We start from the raw sequence: 12,564 nt of genomic DNA on the forward strand, positions 1-12,564 counted from the left end.
CTCAGAGACACTATGTTGTGCTAAAGAAGTTACAGAATTCCAAGTGTGATACCAGCTATATAGTTTAAAAACAACTAGAACTACGCCAGTTATTATGAACACATGTGTATGCAGTAATAGCATTAAAAAACATGCAGCTCCCATGATTCGAGGGCGAAAAAAAAATGTAAAATAAAAAACACGCAGCAACAATACACATCAAATTCAAGACTGTGGAGACATCTGGAGCAAGAGATGATTGGGACCAGAGAAGGAGGTAGGAGAGTCCTTCAGATGTATCTGGAATGCTTGATTTCTTTAAAATAAATACATAGATATGTATATACACACTGTGTGTGTGTGTGTGTGTGTGTACAGTTATGTTTTGGGAGAAATGGGTGGTGGCTCCACAAATGATGCTTATGTTATTCTCTGCATTTTTCTGCATGTTTAAATTGTTTCCTAATAGGCCAAAATGGAAGAAGCTACAACAAAATCTTGCCAAGTCTGGGAACTGTTTCTGACTTATCAAAGTGTGAACAAGAGGTACAGACCGGTAGATGTTGTGGGTAGGTGGGGAGGCAGGGGGTGAGGGAGAGGGTGGGGACAGGGATGAAAAGACTTTACCCTCATATGAAAGAGAAACCCCTGGGCTGCGATAGGTCTTTCACTCCTGAAGACCTGGAGACAGCCGGTCGGGAAGGGAGGAGGGGGAGGCAGGGGGATGGTATTTGCGCCAATGCAGACAGGAGCAGACGGGCTCAGACAGTGCTGGGGACAGGCGAGTGACCGACAATTTCTCCCTACGGACACAGGCACCTCTTTCCCTCCTCATCCTTTTCTGAGGGCGTTCTCAGAGGCGGGACAGCTGGGGACTCCCAGAGTCCCCAAGTCCGTGCAGGGGTGGCCAGGTAAGCCGCCGGGTTTAGGGGAGGTGCCCTTGCGGACCGGCCGGGAGCCGGGAAGGAGACCACCCCCGGCGAGCTGCGTGCAGGGCGCAAGGGACAGGGAACGGAAACGAGGACACAGACGGACCACCCCAGCTCACCCCAACCCGCCTCACCCCAACCGCCGCCCCCCACCACTTACGCAGACATCTCTTTCATCGCTTCCTGCGTCTCCCTCTCCAGCAAGTGTTTATCGCTCTGGAGTCCTGTTCTTGCTGTTCCCTTCTCCCCCTGTTCACTTTCCTCCGGTCGCTTGTAGCTCGCTTGCTCCCTCACTTTCCCACTTACTATGGCTGAGGCATCCAACCGAGTAGTGAAAACACCACAAAACCGGCTCTATTTATGACAATACAGCGCGGCCGACGCCAATATGGCGCCGCTTCCCAGCCTGCCTCTCGCCGGCCGCGGCCCCGCCCCTGGAGGTCTGGACCACCCTCAGCCACGCCCCCTCTGTCTTTGAGCCCCGGGAGGCTCCGGGGCCCCGCCCACAGGCTCAGGGCTTTCGGTGTAAAAGGAGCATTTGGTACCCTCCTTTGTCCGCGGTACTGTCAATCCCGGTAGACTGCTTGGAAGGAAATTTGGAAATGTTTTCCTTGCTTCTCGAATGGCAGCATATATTATACATTTTTTAAAAAGATCACACCCTTGCCTAGCAAATACTATTTCAACGCTTCCATTATCCTACATCTTTGATTTAATTATAGTAATATGTAATTAACTCACCAGTTGAAATTTTTGTCTCGAAAGTGTCACACCCAGGAACGTGCGACTTTAACGCAAGTATCCCAGGGAAAAACAAGCTTGTAAATTGGAGGCTTAAGTGTTCACTTCACCCCTAAGTACCACCTTTGATTAGTGACATTCTGGCATTTAGCCGGGAAAGGTTGAAAATTATAGCTAGCAGTTTGCAATAGGATAAATCCCAGGCTGAAACAAAAATCTTACACTTTTAAATAGTGGAGATCATGTTCTATGTGAGTGTGGGGATGAAAATGGGAAAATAATGACCAATTTAAAAATGCTGATGGGTAGAAGTAATTTCAAGCACTAAATCATTACAAAGAAAAGGGAAGTCAAGAACTGCTTGCCCTTGAACATAACTCAGAGTCACAGTAAATAGAGAAGATTACTTGCTGATTAATTCATTCAAAAATATTTATTGAGACAGGACACAGTGCCTCACACCTGTAATTCCAGCACTTTGGGAGGCCAAGGTGGGAGAATTGCTTGAGGCCAGGAGTTCAAGAACAGCCTGGGCAACATAGTGAGACCCTGTCTCTACAAAAAGTTAAAAAAAAAAATTAGCTGGGCGTGATGGCCCGTGCCTGTAGTCCCAGCTACTCCGGAGGCTGGGATGGGAGGATCTCTTGAGTCTGGGAGGTGGAGGCTGTAGTGAACCAGGACAGCACCACTGCACTCTAGCAGAGTGATAGAAGGAGACCCTGTCTCAAGAAAAAAAAAAGACTACAAAAAAATATTTTTGAAAACCTGGGCAAGGTGCAGTGGCTCTTGCCTGTAATCCCAGCACTTTGGGATGCCAAGGCTGGTGGATCACTTGAGGCCATGAGTTCTATCAAGACCAGCCTGGCCAACATGGTAAAAAACCATCTTTGCTTAAAAAGCAACAACAGAAACCTGATGTGGGCTGGCGCGGTGGCTCACGCCTGTAATCCCAGCACTTTGGGAGGCTGAGGCAGGTGGATCACTTGAGGTCAGGAGTTCGAGACCAGCCTGGCCACCATGGCGAGACCCCATCTCTACTAAAAATAGAAAAATTAGCTGGGTGCATGGCGCGCCTGTGATCCCAGCTACTCAGGAGGCTGAGGCAGGAGAATTGCTTGAACCTGAGAGGCGGAGGTTGCAGTGAGCCGAGATTATGCCATTTGCACTGCAGCCTAGGCGACAGAGCAACAGTCTGTTTCAAAAAAACAAAAATCCTGATCTATGTCAAGCTGTGTGTTAGGCTGCAATGATTTCATGGTGCATAAAACCAGATATATTCTTTGATCCTATAAAGTTCATTCACAGGTTAGGGAGGAAATAGTCATATAGAAATATAAGTGATATTCTTCTGTTGTAGAACGAAACCACCTACTATGTGTCAAGCACTTCAATAGTATCTCCAGATACTTAATTCCTGCCCTTAAGAGTTTACTATGTAATGGAGAACCTATACATAGATCATTAAAATACAGTATGGTCTGTGATACAGATGGTGTCAAAGTATTAAGGGAGGCCTAAAGAGGGCCATTTAAACATGGTGGTGGGGGCCCTCAATCGTGCCTTTTTAGAAGAGGGGATTCGGTCTAAGCAGGCAAGATTTGAGAGGAGGGATTGAGTGCAGGTGGTGGAGAGAAGTCAAAACCTATTCCAGATGGCATAGAGTAGTAGCTGGCATGGGCTTCAGTGCAAGGTAGACCCAAATTTGAGTTCTAGTTTTGCACTTTCTAGTTTTGTCACTTCAGAACAATGAACTTAAAAACATCTTTTTTTTTTCGCCCAGGCACGGTGGCTCACGCCTGTAATCCCAGCACTTTGGGAGGCCGAGGCGGGTGGATCACCTGAGGTCGACAGTTTGAGACCAGCCTGGCCAACGTGGTGAAACCCCGTCTCTACTAAAAATACAAAAATTAGCTGGGCCTGGTGGTGCATGCCTGTAATCCCAGCTACTCGGGAGGCTGAGGCAGGAGAATCGCTTGAACCCGGGAGACTCTGTCTCAAACAAACAAACAAACAAAAGACAAAAAACCTTTTTTTCCTTATATGTAACGTGAAAATAATAGGGTTGCAAAAGAATGAAATGAGAAGAGTATATATAGACAATATGAATCTCAGCTCAAAAATTCAGACATGCAAGAAATAACACCGTATTTTTCTTTCTGTTTCTTTTTCTTTTTTTTCTTTTTTTTTTTTTTTGAGTTGGAGTCTCGCTCTGTGGCCCAGGCTGGAGTGCAGTGGCACAATTTCGACTCACTGCAAGCTATGCCTCCCAGGTTCACGCCATTCTCCTGCCTCAGCCTCCCAAGTAGCTGGGGTTACAGGTGCCCGCCACTACACCCAGCTAATTTTTGTGTTTTTAGTAGAGACAGCATTTCGCCATGTTGGCGGGGCTAGTCTTGAACTCCTAACCTCCGGTGATCCGCCTGCCTCAGCCTCCCAAAGTGCTGAGATTACAGGCGTGGGCCACCGTGGCTGGCCTTTATTTTATTTTTGAGACAGACTCTCCCTCTGTTGCCCAAGCTGGAGTGCAGTGGTGTGATCTTGGCTCACAGCCTCCCTAGTGGCTGGGATTACAGGTGCACGCTACCATGCCTGGCTAATTTTTGTATTTTTAGTAGAGATGGAGTTTCACCATGTTGGCCAGGTTGGTCTCAAACTCCTGACCTCAAGTGATGTGTCCGCCTAGGTCTCCTAAAGTACCGGGATTACAGGCGCGAGCTACCTTGCCCTGCCGATATGTATATTGTAAAATAAAATGTATATATTCGAAATTGTCCTCTTAGAAGTTTATACCAGTATATACTCCAATATGTATGTGATGGTCTGTTTTCTCAAACACTCACAAATGCTGGATATTATTATTTATTTTGAGACAGAGTTTCGCTCTTGTTGCCCAGGCTGGAGTGCAATGGCATCACTGCAACCTCCATCCCTGAGTTCAAGCAATTCTCCTGCCTTAGCCTCCCAACTAGCTGGGATTACAGGTGCCTACTGCCATGCTGGGCTAATTTTTTGTATTTTTAGTAGAGACAGAGTTTTGCCATGTTGGCGAGGCTGGTCTCAAACTGCTGACCTCAGGTGATCCACCCTCCTTGGCCTCCCAAAGTGCTAGGATTACAAGCATGAGAGACTGTGCCCCGCCAAATATCTGGGTTTTTTTGTTTGTTTGTTTTTTGTTTTTTTTTTTTATGGCTGGGCGTGGTGGCTCTGGCCTGTAATCCCAGCATTTTGAGAGGCTGAGGCACGTGGATCACTTGAGGCCAGGAGCTCGAGACCATCCTGGCCAACAGGGTGAAAACTCCGTCTCTACTAAAAATATAAAAATTAGCTGATCGTCGTGGTGCACGTCTGTAATCCCAGCCCCTTGGGAGGCTGAGGCACGAGAATCACTTGAACCTGGGATGTGGAGGTTGCAGTGAGCCACTACACTCCAGCCTGGGTGACAGAGGGAGACTCTGTCTCAAAAAAAAAAAAAAAAAAACCAACCAGAAAAACAATTTTTGGCCAGGCACGATGGCTCACACCTGTAATCCCAGCACTTTGGGAGGCCCAGGTGGGTTTATCACCTGAGTTCAGGGGTTCGACACCAGCCTGGCCAACATGGTGAAACCCTGTCTCTACTAAAAATACAAAAAAATTAGCTGGGTGTGGTGGCGGGTGACTGTAATCTCAGCTACTATAGAAACCGAGGCTGGAGAATCGCTTGAACCCAGGAGATGGAGGTTGCAGTGAGCCGAGATCTCACCATTGCACTCCAGCCTGGGCAACAAGAGTGAAACTCCATCTTGAAAACAAACAAACAAAAAACAAAAAACAACTTTTTAATTTGGCTAGGTGTGGTGGCTTATGGTTGCAATCCTAGTACTTTAGAGACTGAGGCAGGAGGATCCCTTAAGCTCAGGAGTTGAGACCAGCCTGGGCAACAACGAAACCCCAACTCTATTTTAAAAAAATGTTTTCATGCTTATAAAAAAGAACTATAAATGTACAGAAAAAGTAGAGAGAATAATATAATAAACACCATATACCTATCACGTAGAATTTTTTTTAGCATTTTGTCATGTTTCACACATTTTTCATTGAAATCTTTTTAAGTAAATGCATAAAATTTTACTCCTAAATATTTTGATACACATATCTAATGATAATACTTTCCTGTACAACCATAATAATATTAACACACTCAAGTTTTGTTGCCCAAATATCTTTTGCACCAAATTTGTTTATAGTGTGATCCAAGCAAGAAGTATGATGGCATTTAGTTGTTGGGTCTCTGAAATGGCTTTTTTTTTTCCTTAAAAGTCTTTATTTTTTAATTAGCTGGGCATGGTGGCGGGTGCCTGTAATCCCAGCTACTTAGGAGGCTTCGGCAGGAGAATTGCTTGAACTTGAGCGATTCTTGAGGGGAGGTTGCAGTGAGCCAAGATTGCATCACTGTACCACTGCACTCCAGCCTGGGCAACAGAGTGAAACTCTGTCTCAAAAAAAAAAAAAAAAAGGCTTTATTTTTTAAGAGCAGTTTTAGGTTCATGGCAAAATTGAAAAAAAAAAAAATACAAAGATTCCCCGTGTGCTGCCTCCCCCAAGATATGCATAGTCTCCTCCATTATCAACATCCTGAAATATATTTTGATCTAGAACAGACTTTCTCCCTAGCTTTTCATTTTTCCTGTTACATTGATTTGTAGAGAGTAGACTAGTATTTCCTTAGAATGTTTCAACTTCTAGATGTTTCTGGTTGTTTCCTTGTGGTGTCATTTAACAATAACCTCAGTATTTTCTATTAATGGAAGTTGGATTTAAAGGCTTGATGAGATTCAGGCTGAATACTGCATCATACCAGAAGGTACATAGTGAAGCTCTGTTTATCCCATTATTAATGATATTAAGATTGATCACTGGGTCTATGTGGTGACAGTCATCTTAGAACTCATTAGTAAGCTGCAGGGTGATAACTTTAGCACCAGATGAATATGCAGCTTCCCAGCCTTTCACCTAATTGTTTCAGCATCCATTGATAATTCGTGGCTTAATAAATTATTTCCCTAGGGATTGCAAATTCTGTTTTTTTGTTTGTTTGTTTGTTTTCAATTCTGTCTACATTGATAGCTAGCCTTTTTCAGAAAGAAGGGCTCTTGCTCATCAGCTGGGACTATTAGGTTACTCTGCAATAGGTTACTGCAAATAACCTAATTCTTTGCCCTTTCAGATAAGAACTTGGTGGAATGGCCACCTGTAGAAAAGTTTTTGTTTATTTGCTCACTTCTTTTATTCCTCCTCCTCTTTTTTTTTTTTTTTTAAAGTATTCTATGGATGCAGGGATATTTATTTATTTATTTGAGATGGAGTCTAGCTCTGTTACCCAGGCTGGAGTACAGTGGTGCAATATCGGCTCACTGCAACCTCCGTCTCCCAGGTTCAAGCTATTCTCCCGCCTCAGTCTCCTGAGTAGCTGGGATTACTGGCATGTGTCAACATGCCTGGCTAAGTTTTGTATTTTTAGTAGAGATAGGTTTTTGCCATGTTGGCCAGGCTGGTCTCAAACTCCAGACCTCAAGTGATCTGCCCAACCTGCCTCCCAAAGTCCTGGGATTACAGGTGGGAATCATCATGCCCGGCCTGACTCATGGATTTTTATATAGTCAATGTGTTTCAATTTGTTACAGGCATTGTTCTTTTGATGCTAAAATTGTCCCAACTTTGGCCAATAAATGCCTCTGTCAAGCTGCTGGTTCTGTAAATTTTATTCTATTTTTTTTTAATTTTTATTTTTTTAGGTAGAGTCTCGCTCTGTCACCCAGGCTGGAGTGTAGTGGCATGATACTGGCTCACTGCAACCTCCACCTTCCAGGTTCAAGTGATTCTCCCACTTCAGCCTCCCAAGTAGCTGGGATTATAGGCACCAGCCACCATGTCCAGCTAATTTTTGTGTTTTTAGTAGAGATTCGGTTTCTCCATGTTGGCCAGGCTGTTCTCAAACTCCTGACCTCAGGTGATCCTCCTGCCTCGGCCTCCCAAAGTGTTGGGATTACAGGCATGAGCCACCGAGCCTGGCCAGTATTTTTTAGAAATTTAAAAAATCAATCTGGTAGGTTGGAAAGTGCTACTTCTTTGTGATTTTAACTTGCAGATCCCTCATCAGTGGTGAAAGGTGAGCATCTTTCATATTTTACCAGTGGTGAATATCTTTCATATTTTATCAGCCATTTATATTTCTTACTCTGTGGATTGCCTATTCATATCTTTTGTCCATTGTCCTATTGATATAACTGTGTATATGTATATGTAACTAATTATCAACACTCATCTCTACAGATGAACTGTTTTCAGTGCTTACTGCCAGTCTTTTCCAGCTACAACTTCCCTATGCTTGAATTTTTTATTTTGATGATTCCCTGCTCTAGAATGTCAGCTTATTCAGAAAAGGGATACATTTTCTTCTGGTTTATTTGAAAATACCCTTCTACTGCATGATAACATTTTCTTCAGAGCTTGATAGATGTTTTATTATTAGCTGTTGTATCTTAGACATTGTAAAGATTCTTCTTTTTTTGAGACAGGATCTTGCTCTGCTGACCAGGCTGGAGTGCAGTGGCATGATCATGGCCCACTGCAGCCTTAACCACTTGGACTTAAGCGATCCTCTTGCCTCAGATTCTCCTGCCTCAGCCTCCAGAGTAGCTAAGACTATAGGTGCACACCACCATGCCTGGTTAATTTTTTTTTTTTCATTTTTAGTAGGGACCAGTCTTGCCATGTTGCCCAGGCTGGTTTCGAATTCCTGACCTCAAGTGATTCTCCCATCTCAGTCTCCTGAAATGCTGGGGTTACAGGCATTAGCCACTGTGCCCAGTGAAATTCTTATTTTTGAAGTTTAAAAATTCCTCCAAGTTAGGCCTTTTTCCTAAAAATGTATATAGAACAAGTTAAACATTATTTTTTCTGAGTATTTTTTAAAAGATTAGATACATTCTTTTTTTGTTGTTCTGCTATAAAAAGTATTATTGCTTCTATTCCATTCATTGGCTCTATTATTTTTTTAAAATTTCATTCAGATAAACAGAATTGCAACTTGGAAGAATGTTAAAATGTTAGTACAAGTAATTCATGGGGAAAAAATCTTTAAAAATGATTATCTTGGCCAGGTGTGGTGGCTCATGCCTGTAATCCCAGCACTTTGGGAGGCCAAGGTGGGGGAATCACCTGGGGACAGAAGTTCGAGACCAGCCTGATCAACATGGTAAAACCTCATCTCTACTAAAAATATAAAATTATCCGGGCATGGTGGCACATGCCTGTAATCCCAGCTACTTGGGAGGCTGAGGCAGGAGAATTGCTTGAACCCGGGAGGTAGAGGTTGCAGTGAGTTGAGATCGTGCCATTGCATTCCAGTCCAGGCAACAAGAGTGAAACTCCGTCTCAATAAAATAAAATATTATTTTAACTTTTGTAAATATCTACTACTGGGTTATTTACTTGACTGTAGGACAGGGACCATCTCAGTCTTGTACACTGGGTCATCCTCAAAACTTAGCACAAGTGCTCAATAGTCATTGAAAAATTCATTTCAACTATTATTTTCTTATATCTGCGTTTATCTCATCATTTCTCCATCTTTTGCCCCAATTGACAGACTATGTCAACCTTGCCTTCTCCCTCACTAACTTAATAAATATTGTGATGTGTCTGAATGTTATACAATTACTCCATTGAAACTTTTCATCTCTGGACTCTTTCATTGACTTGGAGAATTTCTTTTTTTTCTGGCAGATTATTGTAGCATGGTATTGCTTGCACTGGTCATCAGCCGGTCAATATTGTGGGCTGTGAGCACTTTTTAAAGAATGAATAGAAAAGTATGGTGATCCTACCTGACAATAGTATCCTCCAAAAACAATCTTGGGAGCTAGTGCTAGGGTTGCCTGCATGTTGTGCCAGGTGGGGCTAAGGTCTCCCCTTCTAAAAACAGGAGGGAGCCTGCACTTAGCTTCTCCCACGATGGCTTTTTGCTGAGTTGCTGGCTTTCCCAGACAACTCCTAAAGCTGGCACCTAAACTCAGCCACCCTGGCTCTAAATAGTCTCTGTGTCCACATTCTGACACATTTTAAGAGGGTGTCATCTCAGGGGGCACACGTCCTTCCGTTGGAACACAGATAGCACATAGCTTTAGCATCCCTCTGGGATGATGGGAGACTGTGACGATGTCATCTCTTGGTGACCCTTGGCTTGTATGTTTTTCCATTAAAGCCTGTTCCTTAACTCAAGCTGAATGACCATGTGAAATTCATCCCAAGCCCTATTGCACAAAGGGTGGCAACCATGAAGGGAATCCCCACTCACTTTGAACAACCCAAATGAAATGAAAAAGACATATTGTTGAATGGGCTCCAAGAGGATTCATGTCTGGTCTTACTTGGTTGATTTTGAACAAACAGGAGCTGAGTTGGATGTTGTCAGAAATTGATGTGGATCCCCAACCAATTTTTATTTTTTGAGACAAGGTCTTCCTGGAGTGCAGTGGTTTGATTATGGCTCACTGCAACCTCTGCCTCCATGGCTCAAGTAATCCTCTCACCTCAGCCTCCAAGGGTAGCTGGAACCACACACCTGCAACCATGCAAGGCTAATTTTTTTTTTTTTTTCAGTTTTTGTAGATATGGGGTCGCCCTATGTTGTCCATACAGGTCTCTAACTCCTGGGCTCAAGTGATCCACCCACCTCAGCCTCCCAAAGTGCTGGGATTATAGCCATGAGCCACTGCACCTGGGCTTCCAATCGAAATTTTAATGGTAGGACATCAGATCCAGATACCATAAAAAAAGAATAAAGCTGGCAGTAGTGACATTTCAGAAATATAGCAGATTTCTTATAAAATTGTGAGGGAGGAGCAGAGTCGAATGGGGAAAGTAGAGTGACAACTGAAGCCATATTTCTAATGTGAGTAGGATTGCTAAGAAAAGGACTCTCCCCTTTAAGGTTTTATACTTAAATGGCGAATTTGTGCCTCGTTGAGACCTCAGACACCACTAAGGATGTCAGAAGAGGAAAGGACATCCAAGTGTTGCAATTCCTAAAAGGACTGTCAACAAACTTTTCTTTTAGCCCCCTGTGACAGGGGAGTGGAGTGTAAGGTACATGAATGTGTTTGCAGGTCCCCTGCAAGTGTGGAGAAGGCGCTGAAGCACCCAGCACTGAGAAGAAGCATGCCTTTACCAGCAGAGTCAGATGGGCATTTGTGACTGTGCTGCAGGAAGTGCGCGCCCAGTCCCTGTGCGATGCAGCACAGGAAGGAGGAAGAACCTCCGTGGCAGGCTAACCTAGTGGTCTGCCAGGAACTACTGCATGAGCAGCTGTTAGGCCCCAAGACTGGGCCCAGAGACACACCCCACTACCATGGTGAAGCACATTTCCTGTGGTGCCTGTGCCCCTGCTGAGTTGTGGGAGTTAGGCAAGTAATGTCGGCAGTCGTATACAGATTTAGAGCAAATCATTCAGAAGGACATTGCTTCTCCCTGATGTGCAAGCCGGTCCTGCCTGAGCGTTCCAATTTAGAGAGTACCTGCTGGAGTGAGGCAGAAGTGTAAAGCCTTTTCTGTTTGATAAGAGACTGACCAAGATACCTGACTGAGGGGTTACCAGACAACTGGAGCCACATGTGGACTTGGCAATCCACTGGTCCCTGAACCTGGGTAAGTTTCTGGGCAGAGCTGCATTTATTGATGGCTATGAAGAGTGGTCAGTGAAAGTGAAACCTGTATCTCTACATCTTGGCATCAGCCGCTTGGCTCTCTGCTTATGCACTGTGTATGTCTGTTCTGTACCTGAAGACATTCTGGGAGTGGATGTTTTGCACAGGTTAGCAGCTGTGCCGTCTGTCGCGGACTTGATGGACCATTTGACAATGGAACTGGGACAGTCCACCGAGAGCCAGGAACAGTTTCTGGAACATTTGCCTTCATGGGAGGGCAACAGTGGACTTTTACAGTGTTGCCACATGGATATATGTACAACCCCACCATGTGTCATGATTTTATTAATAATGTTATGCCAATCTCTGATTTTCTTGCAGGTTTAGAAGCAGTAGCACCCTTCTTGCCTGAGATTGGGATAATGAGGCTGAGACAGCTTTTCTGGGTAGTAAACCAAGGGTGCCCATTCATGTAACCACATTCATGTAGATGTACATGTAACCACAGATAGTTTTGGATAGGGCCTATAGCAATGCACGGAGCTCTTGGAAGCGCCAATGGGCTGTTAGTCCCAACTGCCGAAGGGAGCTGAGCTCCGGCGTTCATTAATAAAGAAGCAGTTAGTGACTGCATATGCTGCCCTTCAGGCTCATAAGAACATGGCAGGATGGGTTACAGTTGTTGTGCAGATGACTTACCTGGTAGCAGGATGGGTGTGTTCATAGGTAATGATCTTCTGGATTGGGACAACACAGACATCTACTTTAGTGAAGTGGGATGCCTACTTAGAACAGCAGAGTATGCTGAGTGCAAGTCCCTTAGCAGCAGAGATACAAGAAGCCTTAGGACCTGTAGTCCTAATGCAAGATAAGGCCATGCGCCTAAGGCCATGGTGCCTGAGGCACCCCTAGACCCTGAGCCTTCACCGTTAGGAAGGGCATCCTTCCATTCCTAATAGGGCATGGTACACAGCTAGGTCTAGCTGGGGTGCTATTGCTGCCTGGACTGCTGGTGCATATATGTATACATGGATGTCAGAGGGCACCTCATAGCGTCTTTGGTTTACACTTATAATTTGCTGTCTCTGAGGAAAGATTGCCTTGCGTGGTTTGGTTTTTATTTTGCTACCCAGTTCATTTAGCATTTAATTTTAGCATAAATTCCTGGGGTTTTTTTTTGTTTTGTTTTGTTTTTTTTTGGAGATGGAGTCTCACTCTGTCCCCAGGCT

The 12,564-nt window shown here is 44.3% G+C and overlaps 1 protein-coding gene across 2 annotated transcripts in view; it reads right to left on the reverse strand.

Annotated features, from left to right (window-relative positions):
* PAPOLG (poly(A) polymerase gamma) overlaps nucleotides 1-1,296 on the reverse strand; it is a 42,697-nt gene extending 41,401 nt beyond the window's left edge. For both annotated transcript variants that reach the window (XM_001115228.5, XM_077959534.1), the window contains exon 1: nucleotides 1,069-1,296. In XM_001115228.5, coding sequence (XP_001115228.2) covers nucleotides 1,069-1,085 — 17 coding nt within the window. In that variant the 5' untranslated portion in view covers nucleotides 1,086-1,296. The remainder of the gene's footprint in view (nucleotides 1-1,068) is intronic.
* Nucleotides 1,297-12,564: the final 11,268 nt, after the last annotated feature.

Source organism: Macaca mulatta, chromosome 13 (assembly GCF_049350105.2).
Source record: "Macaca mulatta isolate MMU2019108-1 chromosome 13, T2T-MMU8v2.0, whole genome shotgun sequence".
Lineage (NCBI taxonomy): Eukaryota > Metazoa > Chordata > Mammalia > Primates > Cercopithecidae > Macaca > Macaca mulatta.